At 31.0% G+C, this 16209-nt stretch overlaps 1 protein-coding gene and 2 pseudogenes across 2 annotated transcripts; all 3 read left to right on the top strand.

Moving 5' to 3' along the window:
• The first annotated feature begins 2873 nt into the window (after positions 1-2873).
• On the top strand, positions 2874-3848 carry LOC104781721 (dirigent protein 21 pseudogene; annotated as a pseudogene).
• Positions 3849-7902: 4054 nt separating this feature from the next.
• Positions 7903-8703, top strand: LOC104781719 (dirigent protein 21 pseudogene; annotated as a pseudogene). Its single transcript, XR_015597134.1, has one exon. The product of XR_015597134.1 is annotated as a dirigent protein 21 pseudogene (transcript).
• A 1776-nt stretch (positions 8704-10479) lies between these two features.
• LOC104781718 (dirigent protein 21-like) lies at positions 10480-11353 on the top strand. Its single transcript, XM_010506450.3, has one exon. The coding sequence runs from the start codon at positions 10560-10562 to the stop codon at positions 11115-11117; it is 558 nt and encodes a 185-aa protein (XP_010504752.1). The 5' UTR covers positions 10480-10559; the 3' UTR covers positions 11118-11353.
• The last annotated feature ends 4856 nt before the right edge of the window (positions 11354-16209 follow it).

Genomic DNA, 16209 nt, shown 5'->3' with positions numbered 1-16209 from the left:
CTTGAAACATTACTACTATGGATTTGAATAGTTGCAGCAGTTAGGGTAGATAAATTTGTTTATGGATTAGATTGTTTTTTATTTACCATTTATCAAATATATTTTTTAGTGGTGTAATCTAATATAAATAGATTAAGTATAAATCGTTTTTTATACAAATAGATTCGCTTTGGCTGCAACAGTTATTCGAATCTTACGTGTTATATAATAAGTCTCGTTGTGACACTTTATAACTAAGTATAACGATATTATAACCTTTGAATGTTGACTGGTGTGACTTGTGAGCTAACCTTATGTATCTCACTGTCCCTCTGAGGTCAAAACTCTTTGTGGATCAACAAGGAAGGAACGACGTACAGCACACACGCCCAGAAATATGGGCGCACGCCAAAACGCGAGAGAGTGAAAATGGTTTGAGGTAGGAGAAAAAGGTTACAACTTTATGCCTCGAAATTGGAAACGCTTGTCTAGTCTTTTTGAAAATCTCATCACTTGAAATAAATTTTAGACGACTAGTAAAACAGTGTAGTACTAAAATCATGGAATGGTAGGTAGAAACACAAGATATTTTACGTGGTTATACAATACGACGAAAACAAACGTGTCTGTGACTTTCTTTACTTTAGATAAAGTCATAAAATTTTGTCCAAAACAAAAGATAAAAGCCATACAACATATCTCTATCTTCTTTCTTTTTTGGTAATAAAAGCACTTTTTTCAATTTGTATTCTTATGCTCACTTTATAATTATAAGTTATAACCTTCAAACGGAGATAACAAACTTATGCCTCAAAATGGTGAAGTAAGAAAAAAAAAGAAGTTACAACCATAATTTAAAGATTTTAAAGACTATTCGAGTGTTTACAATTATATGCCTCAAAATTATAAACACTTGAATAGCTTTTAAAGTCTCATCACTTGAAATATACTAGACGACTAGCAAAACATTGTACTACTAGATCATGAATTGTTGTATTTTAAATACTGTAGTTGTATTTTCTTAAGATGTAACAAATGTGTTTCTGACTTTTCCTATTTAATCCCATGTATAATAAAACGGAAGTACACGACATTTTTTTGTAGACTATATAATAGATATATTTATGATTTTTTGGTTATAAACTTGTGACATTGGTGTATCATAATATACGGGTTCGTCTGATTTTTGGTAAGTAAGGATAGTATAGATTTAGTTAATTATAGTAACATATAAATCAATTATAGGTAACATTTAAAAGATAAGGAAATCTATCAACCTAATTAAAACAAAAATATGTGATTCTTCTTTCACATTTATTTTATTTTATATTTAAATTATTTAAAATTTTTATCTAATATATTTAATTAATAAAATTTCTAATTTTTTCTGCATATGATGTAATTTAAATTTTTTTAAACAGACATATATTGCTCAACTGTTGAATAAAAAAATATACTAAATGCCCTACATCACCTAAGAAAACTAGGTAAAGATTCAAAGTCATATTAATAAAAAAGAGACCAAAATGATTCTAAATACGAATGAGCAGAAACCTTGATTTATCAGGTATTGAAATTAAAAATTTTATACATTTTATTATGGTTCGTTATTTTAAATAATTTCAACTTTTAATAACTTTAAAAATTCAAATGTATAACTTTTTAAAAATTTTAAAGATTATTAATATTTCAATTATTAAAACATTTATCTTTTTATAAAAAGTTTAAGATATGAATAATATTTAAACTTTATAAGAAGTTCAAATATTATAAGTATTTCAATTTCTAAAATAATAAAATTTATTCAAACATTTTAAATTTTAATAATATATACGAATTAAAATATCACATGATGAGTTATATGGCAAGACATGTTTGAGTTGATATTAATAGAAAATTAAAATGTCATTAATTCGGTGCTACACGGGTAAAATATCATCTCATTATTTTGTGAACTTTTTAAAAACTTTAAAGATTATTAATATTTCAATTATTAAAACATTTAACTTTTATAACTGTTTAAGATATTAATAATAATTAAACTTTATAAGAAGTTCAAATATTATAAGTAGTTCAATTTCTATAAAAAAAGAAACTTTATTTAAACATTTTAAATTTTAAAAATATATTTATATTTTTTATGAAGTTTTTTCTGTGGTGTACAACAAATTAAAATATCACATGACGGGTTATATGACTAGACATGTTTGAGTAAATATTAATAGAAACTTAAAATGTCATTAATTCGGTGCTACATGGATAAAATATCATCTCATTATTTTGTTAACAATATGAATATTAGATTAATAGATGTATCCAATTAAATCGATTAATTAATACTGTAACAAAATAGTTAATATGCGGTACAGTGTAGGTTAAGTCATATAATTAAGAATTAAAATACAATATATAATTTTAAAAACTAAACAAATCAAATAAAATTAACAAGCATAAACTAATAGTTTTATCAAATAACTTAAACTGCACCGTACCGCGGGTCAAAATCTAGATCTACTAGAATAGATCTTACAAAATAGATGTTATTTTCATAAGTTATATTCAACATATGATTTCATGACATAGTGTTTGAGCAAAAAAAAAAATTAAAACAAATAAAACAATCATATATATATATCACTTTAAATTAAAATTACAAAATAAATAAAATAAATGTTAACCCGTGCTTAGCACGGTCCAAATTATAGTTTAGTTTTATTATGTCATAAATCTCTATCTTTAAACTTGTAACCTTCCTTTTTCTCTATTATTTTGGAAAAGCGATACTTGTAACCTTTAAACGAAGATTATGTCCACATCAATGGAACACGTCGCCTGGCTACTTGCTAATCAATTATAGAGATATGTTAAACGGAATTATTGATTATAGCAAATCGATTATCTACAAAAATTGTCCTATAATCAATAATTCCGTTTCATGTATAAATTATGCCATCACTTCCACAAAACAACATCACATTTTTCACACATATCCTGAAAGATAAGTTGACTCTCTCAAGCAATAACAACCATCTTCCCCATGGCTAGCCTTCTTCTTTCTCTGTTCTCGGCTCTTCTTCTGGCCGCCACCATTACAGGATCCGAAGCTTCTTCAACAACAGTGAAGAAACCATATCCAGGACATAAACTAGAGAAGCTAACCCACCTCCACTTCTACTTACACGACATTGTCACCGGAGACAAACCAACCTGCGTCCTAGTCGCTGCAGGTCCCACCACAAACTCCTCGGCAACCGCTTTTGGTATGGTTGCAGTTATTGACTACATATTGACGGTGGGAGCTGAAATAACCTCAGCGGAAGTTGGGAGAGCGCAAGGAATGTATGCATCGACCGGCCAGAACGAGTTTAGTCTGCTTATGGTTTTTAACTTTGTTTTCACGACGGGTAAATTTTCGCAGTACCTTCTCATTGTATGGCCGGAATCCGATAATGTCGAAGGTGAGAGAGATGCCGATCATCGGAGGTACGGGAGCTTTCAGGTTCGGAAAAGGATATGCACAGACCAAAACTTTTGCGCTCAATTTTACGAGCGGAAATGCTGTGATCGAGTATAATGTCTATATATGGCATTAACTGTTGACTTCTTAATTTGGTGCTTTTCCATCTTTACGTGAAAAGATGAAAGTTTTAGTTTGAAGTTGAACACATAGAGAAATAAAAAAAGTTGGTGGAATAAATGTTTTTTTCTTTCTGTTTTTCAATCGATATTGTGATTTTTCATGTTATTTTCTTGCAAGAAATTATGGTACCGAGAAATAATTTGACGAAGTGTAAACACATTATATTTGATATTTGTTGTAAATCGGTATTGAATCGCATGGAGTAGTAATGAAACAAGTTTTGAGATAATTGAAAGGTACCACTACTTTTGGTCTGTCTTATGGAAGAACGATTTCGATTCCTAAGTTGGTTGATTACAGTGACAGTAGTCACAATGTTGATCCGAATCATGGGAAAAGTACTTCAGGGCACATCTTTTATTTTGGAGAGAATCCAATTACTTGGTGTTCACAAAAACAAAATGTTGTAATTATGTCCTTGTGTGAAGCAGAGTTTATTGCAGGAACTGAAGCAGCAAAGCAAGCAATTTGGTTGCAGAATTTATTATTTGAGCTTACATGATCTTCAAGTGAGAAAATAACTATTCGAATTGACAGTCAATTAGCCATTGCTCTCGCAAGCATATACACAAACGTTATCACTTCATAAGAGATTGTGTTAAAGTGGAAAAATAGAGGTAAGGCATATTCCGGAAACTGAGAAAAAGGCGAACATTCTTACAAAGGCTTTCAGAAGATTCAAATTCAGAGAATGAGGGAGCTAATGGGAGTACAAGATCTGGCAAAGTTGAGTTTTAATCTTAAAGAAGAGATTGTTGGAGTAAGCTTGAAAAAAACTTAAAATAGAAGTTATCCTAATCCTACCGATAATATGTTAAGTTGCCTATTTAATTTAGAAAGCTCAACAGTATAATATAGAGTGTTTAACTCTTAAAAACATTGATGGGCTGAAAAAAAAAAAAAAAACATTGATGGGATAATGTTCTTTAACTTCATTTGCATTTGTTGTATTGATAAATATTTCCCGTTTTTGGTGATGATGGGACTTGACATAACCTCGTAAGAATATGAACTAACAAATGCTTTAAAACTATACACAGTAACACATATAAGTATATATCCATCCAAAATTAAATCTACAGATATTTACTAAATTAAATGAAATTTACAGCAATAACCATTTTATATCAATTAAATTACCAAGTTACAATTATCAAAAACAAATATTTATGTTTTTCTTTAATTTTGCTACTATGATGTTGACAATATTTTGGTTTTAACTAAACATTAAATTCTTTTATATTACTATATGTTTAGTTATATACTCAAAAAATAAATAAGTTTTAAAAACTAAATTCAATTACGCAGCCATGTATATTCTACATACTATTTGTTTCTTTTCAATTACGCAGCCATGTATATTCTACATACTATTTGTTTCTTTTTGTTATCAATCGATTTACGTTAGCACGAGAATTATGTTAAATTTGTAAACACAAATTATTTTGATGTTATTTATGAGAATTGAATTTATTATATATTCACTAGATAAGGACCCGTCCGTTGTGCAGATTTAAAGTTTTGTAAACTAAATTAAATTCTATAAAAATTTATTAAAATTTGTTATACATTTTTTATAAGTTTTATGTTTGCTATAATCTACATGTTTATATCAATTTACAAATCTTTTATGTATGTTACCATTAAAAACGTATTTTTTACACCTAAATATATTGTATATTACAAATATATTTTTTACCACTACCTAGAAAATGTCTTTATGAACACATTAAGCCAACTATTATTTGTCTTATTACTTTCACTTTTGGATAGTATTTTTAATTACTAAAATTATTTGCTCAAAAAAAATTTCGAGTAAAAAATATATTACATAGTATACTAATAAATGATGTATCATCACAATAGTGTATAACCAACCAGGGAGAGAACCTCAACTCTGCCCTCTTCCCTATGAAGAGAACCTTGAGACCAACCTCCTCCATCATGAAAGGAACTGGCTCCACCTTTCTCCCTCGGGAAGATAACCTTGGGTCCAACCTCCTCCATCTTCCTCCCTTGGGGAGATAACCTTGCATCCAACCTCCTCCACCATAGAGAGAACTTCGACTCTGCGCTCCTTATGTGTGGAGAAAACATGTTCACGTCTTTAAGCTATCTCAAAATAGCTTGCTCCGACAACCAATGAAACTAAAGATCATTTTCTAACGTCAAAAAATCTTTTGATAGTAACTAATGTTAAATTTTCCAATGTATTCGTGGAAGTATTTTTCACATTATAATGTAGCTTTTGTCTCTAGAATGCCCCGATTGCCACCTAGCTTAGTGAACCCATGTCCACGGGCCCACCTTCTTTAGTGGACCCCACGTCTACTCTTGGCCTATCCATATCCGACGGTCGGTCTGTTAAGTTTGAGAGGCTTTAAATACTTGTTTATCAACCCTATAAATCACCATATGATCTTTCTATCTGTTTTGTCCTCACTCGCTCAGTTTTGACAATCACTTTCCGAAAGATCACCCATCCTGAAATTACTCTAGCTCAAGCACGCTTAACTTTGGAGTTCTCTCAAGACCATTGATCGAAAAGATAAGTGTACTTTGGTGATATAGGTGGCCAAATCAATTCTTTTAAACTTATCCGCAAACCAGGGTGTCACCGTCTTTGAACTCCTATGGATCTATGAACAACAATTTATGTTTTTCCAATCATTATATCTATGTTTGTTTTAAGTTTGTGTTTGATTAACCTATTTTATCTAACCATTAGGTTGATGAACTTCTACTCATTATTTCCTTTTGGGATTGAATGAATGGTAACAATTATGTTTGCACAAAAAAGATCAATGACCAACCAATCAAAGTTGAGAAATTAGAAGAAAAATAATTTGACATAAATATAGAAATAATAGAAAATTATAAGCAAGATAATATATGAATATCAAATAATTCAAAGGTGAAAATATATATTAAATAAAAAATATAAAAATACTACATTAAATACATTATTAGAAAAAGAAGCTGCATATATTAATCTTTTTTTTTTGCTAACATATTAATCTTACATATTCCAAACTGAAAAAGGTGAAAATAGAAAAAAAATTGGTTTAAAAAAAAAAGAAAAATATACCTTTCCATTAAAAAAGTTTTACCAATAGAACAAAGTTGAAAGCAATATTTTTGAATAAATTATTATGTTAGATGAAAAATATGAGACAATCTATGTTTATATAGAAGTGAGTATTTACAAAATTTAGAATTAATACTTAACTGTATATTTTCAATCCCATTTCTATTTTTTTGTAGAATTAATAACTTCAAATTAAAAATAAATGTTATAATTTCGAAATTTATGAAATATGTGTATATATATTTATATATAATCTCTTTATACTTATTTTAGAAAAATTGAATTTTCTAACTTTTTAATAATTATCTTTTTACATTATTAATATTGTTTAAAATAAAATATTTTGTTTTTTTTGTTGTAATCTCAAATCTCTCCTATTAAATATTAACTTTTACACATGTCAAAATCTCAGATTAATAGAAACTTGACACATGTCGAAAACTTATTATTGGCTAACTTTTAAACCCAATTTTATATAATAAGATGATGCAACAAAGGTGTACATCTTGATTTACCCTACTTTAGATAAGGTCATAAAACTTTGTCCCACAAAAAAAAGAAGATAAAGAGTCATAAAACATCTTAAAAGCAAAGGTGAGGAATAGGGCTAGCTAACAACTAAATGAGATGTTGTGACCTTTAAACGAAGATTAGGTCCACATCAATGGAGGTCTGTTTGTTACCACGTTGCATGGCTAGCTGTAGTACACCGAGAAAATATATTATCTAAGCATTTTTGTGCTTTCAATCTGTTGGAATCTTGATCTCACTTCTCTTTAGAGGTTAGATTCATCCCATCTCTCCATTGTTCTTGATTTGTTTCTCACTCACAAACCCTCTAGAACAATTAGAGAGATATCTCTTTTATGTCTACATTGTTACTTGTTCTTGATGATGGATCTCTTAGAGATTAGGTTTAGCCACTACAACCTCTTTCTCCTTAATCTCACACACATGCTTGTCTCTTACAACAATACAACATATTTATACTAATACTACTTCTAACCTAAATACATAAGTTAAAACAACCAAACCCATTAACATTGGGCTTCAACACTTTTATGGCCCAAAGGTCTTTTTCTCTAATCTTCTTCTTCTTCTTCCTACTACCAACGATTCTTCTTCTCTTCGATGTCTTCTTCTGTTGCTTACTCTTCTAAGCTCTTCTCTGTTTTTCTCTGTTTCTCTTTTGTAGGATTAAGCTATGAATCAACTTCCAACACAATCAATAATTCTGTGTTGTGTATAAATTATGCGATCACTTCCACAAAGACACAGTCACTCCACTCATAGCCTGAAAGATAAGTTCAGCCAGCGACCATCTTCCCCATGGCTAGCCTTCTTCTTTCTCTGTTCTCAACTCTTCTTCTGGCAGCCACCATTACAGAATGCGAAGCTTACTCAAAAACAGTGAAGGCACCATATCCAGGACCTAAACCAGAGAAGCTAACTCACCTCCACTTCTACTTCCACGTCATTGACTCCGGAAACAAACCAACTGATGTGCTCGTCGCTACAGGTCCCACAACAAACTCCTCTGCAACCAACTTTGGTTTGGTTGCAATCGATGACGATCCATTGACGATGGGACCTGACATAACCTCAGATGAAATTGGGAGAGCTCAAGGGATGTATGCATCGACTGACCAGAACAAGTTTGGTTTGCTTATGGCTTTTAACTTTGTTTTCACAAAGGGTGAATTTTCCGGGAGCACCATCTCTATGTATGGCCGGAATGCGATCTTGTCGAAGGTGAGAGAGATGCCAATCATCGGAGGTACAGGAGCTTTCAGGTTCGGAAGAGGATATGCACAGGCCAAGACTTTTGTGTACAATACTACCAGCGGAAATGCTGTGGTCGTGTATAATGTCTATGTTTGGCATTAACTATTGGCATTTTTTCAATGCGTTTCACCACCTTTTGTTGAACATCAGATGAAATAATTCAAATAAATATCCTGTGGAATAAATGGTTTCTGTTGTTGTTGTTGTTTAATTGATATTGTGACTTTCGTGTAATTTATATTGTGTGTGTTATAAAAATTCGTAGTTAATGTGATGAACTCTTCAGAATATTGTTTTCTAATAGCATGGTCAACTTATAATAATATTATATTGGTAATTAATATTTTTAATGTTTTATTTAAAACATGACTACTACTACGGATTTGAATAGTTGCACCCGTTAGGATAAACAAATTCGTTTGTGGATTAGATATAATTATGTAATAGTGTAGTCCAATAAAAATAGAAAGATAACCGATACAAACTAAGTATAAATCATTTTTATATACAAATTGATTTGGTTGGCGGTAGTTTATTGTCCACCCCAAAAGTTGAGTAAATTAAATCGCTCATGGATTAGTTTGCTTTGACTGCAACATTTATTGGAACCTTTATTTTTTTATTAATTGTTGTATTAGAGTTAAAATTTTGTATCATAATAATTGTTGTTTTAGATTTGTAATGCAAATATTTAGTAATTATTCCAATTTTATCCAACTATTTTAACGTTTTGACCAACAAAAAATTAGAAAATATATTAAAAAGATAAAACAAAATATTTAATGATTTTTTTTAATTTGTATGAAACATCTTTAAACGACAACTAATAAAGGATAACTAATAAAAACAGAGGGAGTAATAAGTTTCGTTGTAACACTTTATTACTGTTTAAGAAAAACAATATTATAATCTTTGGATGTCGACTGGTTTGACTTGTGAGCTAACCTTATGTATCTCATTGTCCCTCTGAGATCAAAACTCTTTGTGGATCATCAAGAAACGACAGCACACATGCCCAGATATATGGGCACGCCCAGTGCCGGTCCGGTGAAATCCGAGGCCCAATACGAAAAAAGAAAAAAGTTTAAGGTTTTTTTCTTTTTAAAAAATAATATTAGTTGATATTTGTTTTGCTAACTATATGGGACTTTCACAAATTTTTATTTATTAACTTTTTTGATTTTGAGACTTTTTTTGCTAATTATGGAGATTTTTTTTTGCTAATTTTGATAATTTTTTCTAATTTTAAAATCTATTTTATTAATTATGTAATATTTTTCAAATTATGTAGCCTTTTAACTAATTTTTGGATTTTTTTGGAACTTATTATTGGACATTTTAGAAAATGATGAGGCCTTTTTACTAGTTTTGGGTTTTGAAGCCTTATTATTATTTTTTTTGAAAAAAAATTCCTGCAAAATGGGCTTCGAAATGTTGAGGCCCAATACGAATGTTTCATCAGAATGGGTGAAGGGCCGGGCCTGGGCACGCCAAAACGCGAGACAGCGTTACAATGGTGAAGTATGAACATATAGTCTTTTTGAAAATCTCATCACTTGAAATAAATTTTAGACGACTAGTAGTAAAGCAGTGTAGTACTGGAATCATGGAATAGTAGAAACACTAGAGATTCACATGTTCATACAATACGATAACAACGAACGCTAGAGTGAAAATGCTAGAAAACCATTTTTGGTAGATGCAACAAACGTGTCTCTGACTTTCCCTACTTTAAGTCATAAAACACATCTCTATCTTTAACACTTGTAACCTTCCTTTTTTATATTATTATTTTGGAAAAGCGATATACTTGTGTAACCTTTTAAACTAAGATTATGTCCACATCAATGGAGATTTGTTTGTTAGCACGTCGCCTCGCTAGAGTCTAGAGTCTAGACAATAGCTGTAGTACACCAAGCAAATAGATTATCAAAACATTTCGTGCTTTCAATCAATGATTCTGTTTTGTGTATAAATTATGCGATCACTTCCACAAAAACGCAATCACATGTCTCACACATAGCCTGAAAGATAAGTTGACTCTCTCAAGCAACAACCATCTTCCCCATGGCTAGCCTTCTTCTTTCTCTGTTCTCAGCTTTTCTTCTGGCCGCCACCATAACAGAATCCAAAGCTTTCTCAACAACAGTGAAGAAACCATATCCAGGACATAACCTAGAGAAGCTAACCCACCTCCACTTCTACTTACACGATATTGTCACCGGAAACAAACCAACCTCCGTCGTGGTCACTACAGGTCCCACCACAAACTCCTCGGCAACCGCTTTTGGTATGGTTGCAATTGTTGACGACATATTGACGGTGGGACCTGAAATAACCTCGGGGGAAGTAGGGAGAGCGCAAGGAATGTTTGCATCGACCGACCAGAACAAGTTCAGTCTGCTTATGGTATTTAACTTTGTTTTCACGACGGGTAAATTTTCCGGCAGTACCATCTCATTGTATGGCCGGAATCCGATAATGTCGAAGGTGAGAGAGATGCCGATCATCGGAGGTACGGGAGCTTTCAGGTTCGGAAAAGGATATGCACAGGCCAAGACTTTTACCTTCAATATTACGAGCGCGAATGCTGTGGTCGAGTATAATGTCTATATATGGCATTAATTATTGACTTCTTAATTTGGTGCTTTTCCATATTTACGTGAAAAGTTGAAATTAAAGTTTTAGTTTGAATACATTGAGAAATAAAAAAGTTGGTGGAATTAATGTTGTTTTTCTTCTTTTTTTTTTGTTTTGAATCGATATTCTGATTTTTCATGTTCTTTTCTTGTAAGAAATTATGGTATACCCGAGAAACGATTTGATGAAATATTGAAATGTAACACATTATATTTGGTATTGTCGTAAATCGGTATACAATTATCACAATGCAAATATATATATATATATATATATATATATATATATATATATATCTACATTTGATGTGAAATGCATTTTGGAGTTTCGTATATAAGATATTAGCGTTTTATAAGTATATGAAGAAGAGACTTAACAGATTCGTTTTTTCTGTTGCCTGTAAGGTTTCCGTTTGGCCAGCGGGATTACTTCTATTTTTTCATCGAAATTGTGTTCAATTTCCTTTATTTGTTTTAAAGATTGTATTTGAATTGTTTGTATGTATCATGTCAAACTTTGGTTATATAATAATAGCGATTTGTCGTGTTAAAAAAAAAAGTAATACAAAAATCTGCAGGTGTTAGCCTAGATGACTCAATACAATAAAAGAAAAATGTGTTGCTCTCTTTGTATGACACATCAGTCTCAACACTGAAACTGGTGTTGACACATCAGTTAAAATAACTAACCAATAAAAATATAAGATTAATACAGATCAGCTTTTTCTTAGCCTACGTAGACACATAATTATCTACCCTTCTATGTTAAAATCGATTCTCAATGTTAAAATCGATTTCTTCTACTTCCAGTATCAATATCCCACCCTCTCTTCAGCGTTGTGGTTCTGATGGTCCCAAGGTTCTGACATTTATATAGACCCTAATTTCACTCCAATTTGGGGGATATATCGGTTGTGATCTGGTCTCTAATCTATATGTTTTTGTTCTATGTAGCACACAACGCATGTGGTATCAGAGAACCATTTATAAAAGAGAAGAGGAACAAAGGATGATGATAAGAAACTGAAAAAATCAAGTTCCGGTGGTGCAGCAGAAACCCTAAATTTGGTGATTCGTTAAAACAGAGGTCGATTGATTGGTGATGACGAAGAGTTGATCAAAGGTGGAGAAGTAAAGAGGAAAGCACAGTGAAGAAGAAGAACAATTCACTGTGTTATTCATGGCTCTCTCTCGTGGCCCTTTGTAGCTTAAGTGGTTTTTCATTTGTAGTTAGAAGCGTTGATGAGACCATGTCCTCGCGTGAGCTTTCTAATGACCAAACTCTTTACGATCATCATCACTAAATAGCTCAATGAAGGTTTTGTTGTAGTTGTTGTTTGATGATTTGCTATATGCTATTAATTTTGCCTTTGATATATATAATGTTTTTATTTTCATGTTTCTTCGGAGTGTAGTGTGGATATATTGGATTAGAAGGTAGCTACATTATGCGGTAAGATTGAAAGCTTAAATAGGAGTGTTTCAACATAGGAAAAATAAACACCTTCTATGATCTCGGTAAAACGAAGAGTGGAACATGGGTAAAAATAAACTTTGTTTGTTGTATTAATGTTTGTGATGCTTTGCCGTTCGAATCATGGATTTTGTATTCATTTGTGTATTGATCAATGTTTTGTATTGGAAAACTTGTTGACAAACATGCACAAAAAGAAGCGTGTCAGTTTTGTTATAAGAAACAAAAACAAAAAGAAGTTCCCCGAGTGAAAATCCCTAAGTATGTTATCAACTCCGTTTTGTTCAGTTACTACTCTCAGCCTTTGTCTCTTGATCGATTGTTGTGTAAGGTTTGGAGTGAAAACTTGTAGAAAAGCATGAAAATGAAACTTGGAGAAGAAGCTCTTTTCGTGATATTATTTCGTCTCACTTTTACAATTACATTGTTATTTTGTATTTAAAGAGAAGACTCTTAAATAATAAGAGAAGTAGAGAACATGTGTCCTCTAACTCATAATTTCAAAGGATATCGAATTTGTTGTGTAGGAAACATTGATGAAGCTTCTTTCTTTTTGCACAGCTTTTAGTTAAGTTTGCCTTCTTGTTGCAGGCTGGTAATACACGTGAGCTTTTAAAAACCATAGCATACATTAGAGTCAAGCCAATTATACAATTACATTTATACGATATAAATGTAAACGCTTGTAATAACAAAACTATGGAATTACAAATCATTGTAGGCTTAATTTTTATATTTCAGTCTATTTCTATATCTTATCATTGTGTAAATCATAATTTTTATGACTGATATAATTTCAGAAAACTAAATCATATTTTTAACACTAAATGTATTTAAAAATGTATAAAAAAACATCAATAGGAAAAACATTAGGGAAAAACATTAATAAACATCAATGTATTATTGCTAGGTGTTTTAAATTATGTGTCAGCTCCACATTACTCTAAAATGCTGAAATGGCATGCTGATGGAGAGAGTTAGCCAATTTTCATATTATAGATTGGGGTTTAAGCCCAATATGATCTGTTATAAAATCAAAGAGGATGAGAAAAAAAGAAATGAAAAGAAAAGAAAAAAAAACATTGATTAAAGAGGTCGGGAAACATGTGTAATATCTTCGAGAAAGCTTCCCACGTACATACAATATCTGAAAAAAGATGCTCTCTCCATTTATCATAATTACATAAATCGTGGCTCATACAAAATGTTGTCATAAAATCAAACCTATCTACCTTTCAGATAATAAAAGAAATGTTGAACCAACTTAATAATTGAAGAATGATTTGTTCAAGTGAAAGTTTTCTATAAGCATCATTTTCCAATTCTACTTTTCTAAAATCGTCTCTTCGCAAGATGCTTAAATTGACATTGATTGTGTATAACTGCACATATAGAGGTAGAATCTAGAGTGTTTAACTCTAAAAGACATTGGTGGGCTCATGTTCTTTAACTTCATTTGCATTTGTTGTATTTATAAATATCTTCTGTTTTTAATCTGCTACAAATTATTTAGCTTGCGAGGTTGCATGCTATTATAAAGTAGGCTTATATTATAGCTTGTGAGCTTACATGCTATGAAAGGGGCATGATTTGTTCCCCATCAAATCTTCTTCAATTTATTTTTCATTTACTTACAACACACACAACTGTTACTTATTAATGATTTAATGTATTTCAATTATTAGGTAACGGTCCATTCATGATAGCTAGTCATGCAGACCGGGTTTGCATTAGATATGATTTACTTATCTGATTAGATTGGATCTACCATTTGTTTTTTCCATGTACTGTTTAATTTTTTGGATACGAGCTACACTCTTGTATGAATATATTACAACGGGAGATTCAAATTTAAGACCTCTCACAAGAAGTAGCCTATAAAAAGAGGTATGCATATACCATTTTTTGATACCATATTTAGTTTTTTTTGCATGGAATAATTTCGAAACTCACCTCTACTTAATTAAACGCATGGTTAAAAGGACAGTAATGTATGAAAACGTATATATGAAATAAATAGGCATATACATGGTTTGAAAAAAAAAGACATGCATGGATAATAGTTTAGAGCCCTGTTTTAGAAATCGCTAGGCGCTAGTCGGGCGGTCGGGGTGGACCTAGCGCCTAACGAGAAAATCGGAGATTAAACGGGGATTAATCGGGGACTAGTTTTTGGGTTATTTTGTTAAATTAATAGTAAATTAAAAATATCTAGTACTAAATATATGTATAATTATGTTTATGTGAAAATAAAAATATCAAATAAAATATAAAACTATAGTATTGTCTTTAAAGTTATGGTAAAAACATAAAAACGTAATATTAAGAAAAGAAAAAATAATTTTTATTAAAAATTTGTACATTAGTTATTGTAAAACATCATAAACTCTTAATTTAAATGTCTAAATAACAGAAATATATATATTTGATTTATATTTGGCTCCAAAAATAATCGGTATATACAAAATTATGCGGGAATTAATCGGATTAGACGGTATAATCGGATAATGGATGCTAGGCGGGGATTAGTCATTAATCGAAGCGAAGAGGGTGGATTTAGTGATTTTACGAGGCGTAATCGGTGGTAGGCGGGTATTTTTAAAACAGGGGTTTAGAGTAGTGTTCCTAGTTGATGAGTTGCAGCTAAGAAAAGGAGCAAATGAAGCATCAGAAATTAGAAAGTGATAGGTAATGGTCCCTTCCCCAAAAGGCAAAAAGCCATTTAATCTACGAAGCATATGACTATGACTTTAATAGCAAAGCAAAGGTGTTTGTAACCAAGCGTTTCCTGTTAGGGTTTCTTTAGTCTTTGTGGGCTTTTAAGGCCTTGTGGGGTTAACTCCTTTCACGGGGCCTACCATTCTTTAGTCTTTGTGGGCTTCCTGTCGGTACTTGTTAAAAACTAATACTCCTATGTTATTCCTATAACTCTTACTATATTTATAGTAGCCTAATTTACAAATAATATGGTGTTCGTGGAGGTAAGTTGCATAGAAACGGAAATGGATACGTGGAAACGAAACGTTTCAAAACGGGAAATGATTTTTTTTCAAAAATTAAGTAATGGAAACATGTAGGAAACATATATATATATATATATATATATATATAGATATAATAAGTCTCCAAACATAAAAACCATATTAAAAAAATCTGAAACAACACAAATTCAAAACAGAAATATTAAATAGTTTAGTTAAAAGTAAAACTGTAAAAAAATAAACGTTCAAAATCAATTTTTTGACCAGCATCGCCATACATTTAGGGATTTTAACTTTTAAGCTACTAATTATATTATTTTGTTTTTCATTATATGTATCATGAATACTTATATTTTCAAATTATTTATTTATTAAATTTTGAAATTATAAAAAAGAGTTTTCGTCGCGTTTCCAAAACGGAAACGGAGTTTCCATCGTGTTTCCAAACAGAGATTTTTAGGAATCGTGTTTCTGTGACTTGTTTCCAAGTTTCCACGAGTTTCTATTTCCGAAACGTTTCGGAAACAAGAAACGCACCTCAAAAAGAGTTTCTATACAACATAGTTGTGGAGTGCGTGAGGAAAAAAAAGGGAATTTTGATTTAAAAGGATGTTTATTTTAAA

This window comes from Camelina sativa, chromosome 4 (genome assembly GCF_030686135.1).
Source record: "Camelina sativa cultivar CO46 ecotype springtype chromosome 4, ASM3068613v1".
Classification (NCBI taxonomy): domain Eukaryota; kingdom Viridiplantae; phylum Streptophyta; class Magnoliopsida; order Brassicales; family Brassicaceae; genus Camelina; species Camelina sativa.
The sequence above is the reverse complement of the archived record's forward strand: the minus strand, read 5'-3'. Positions and strand labels throughout refer to the sequence as shown.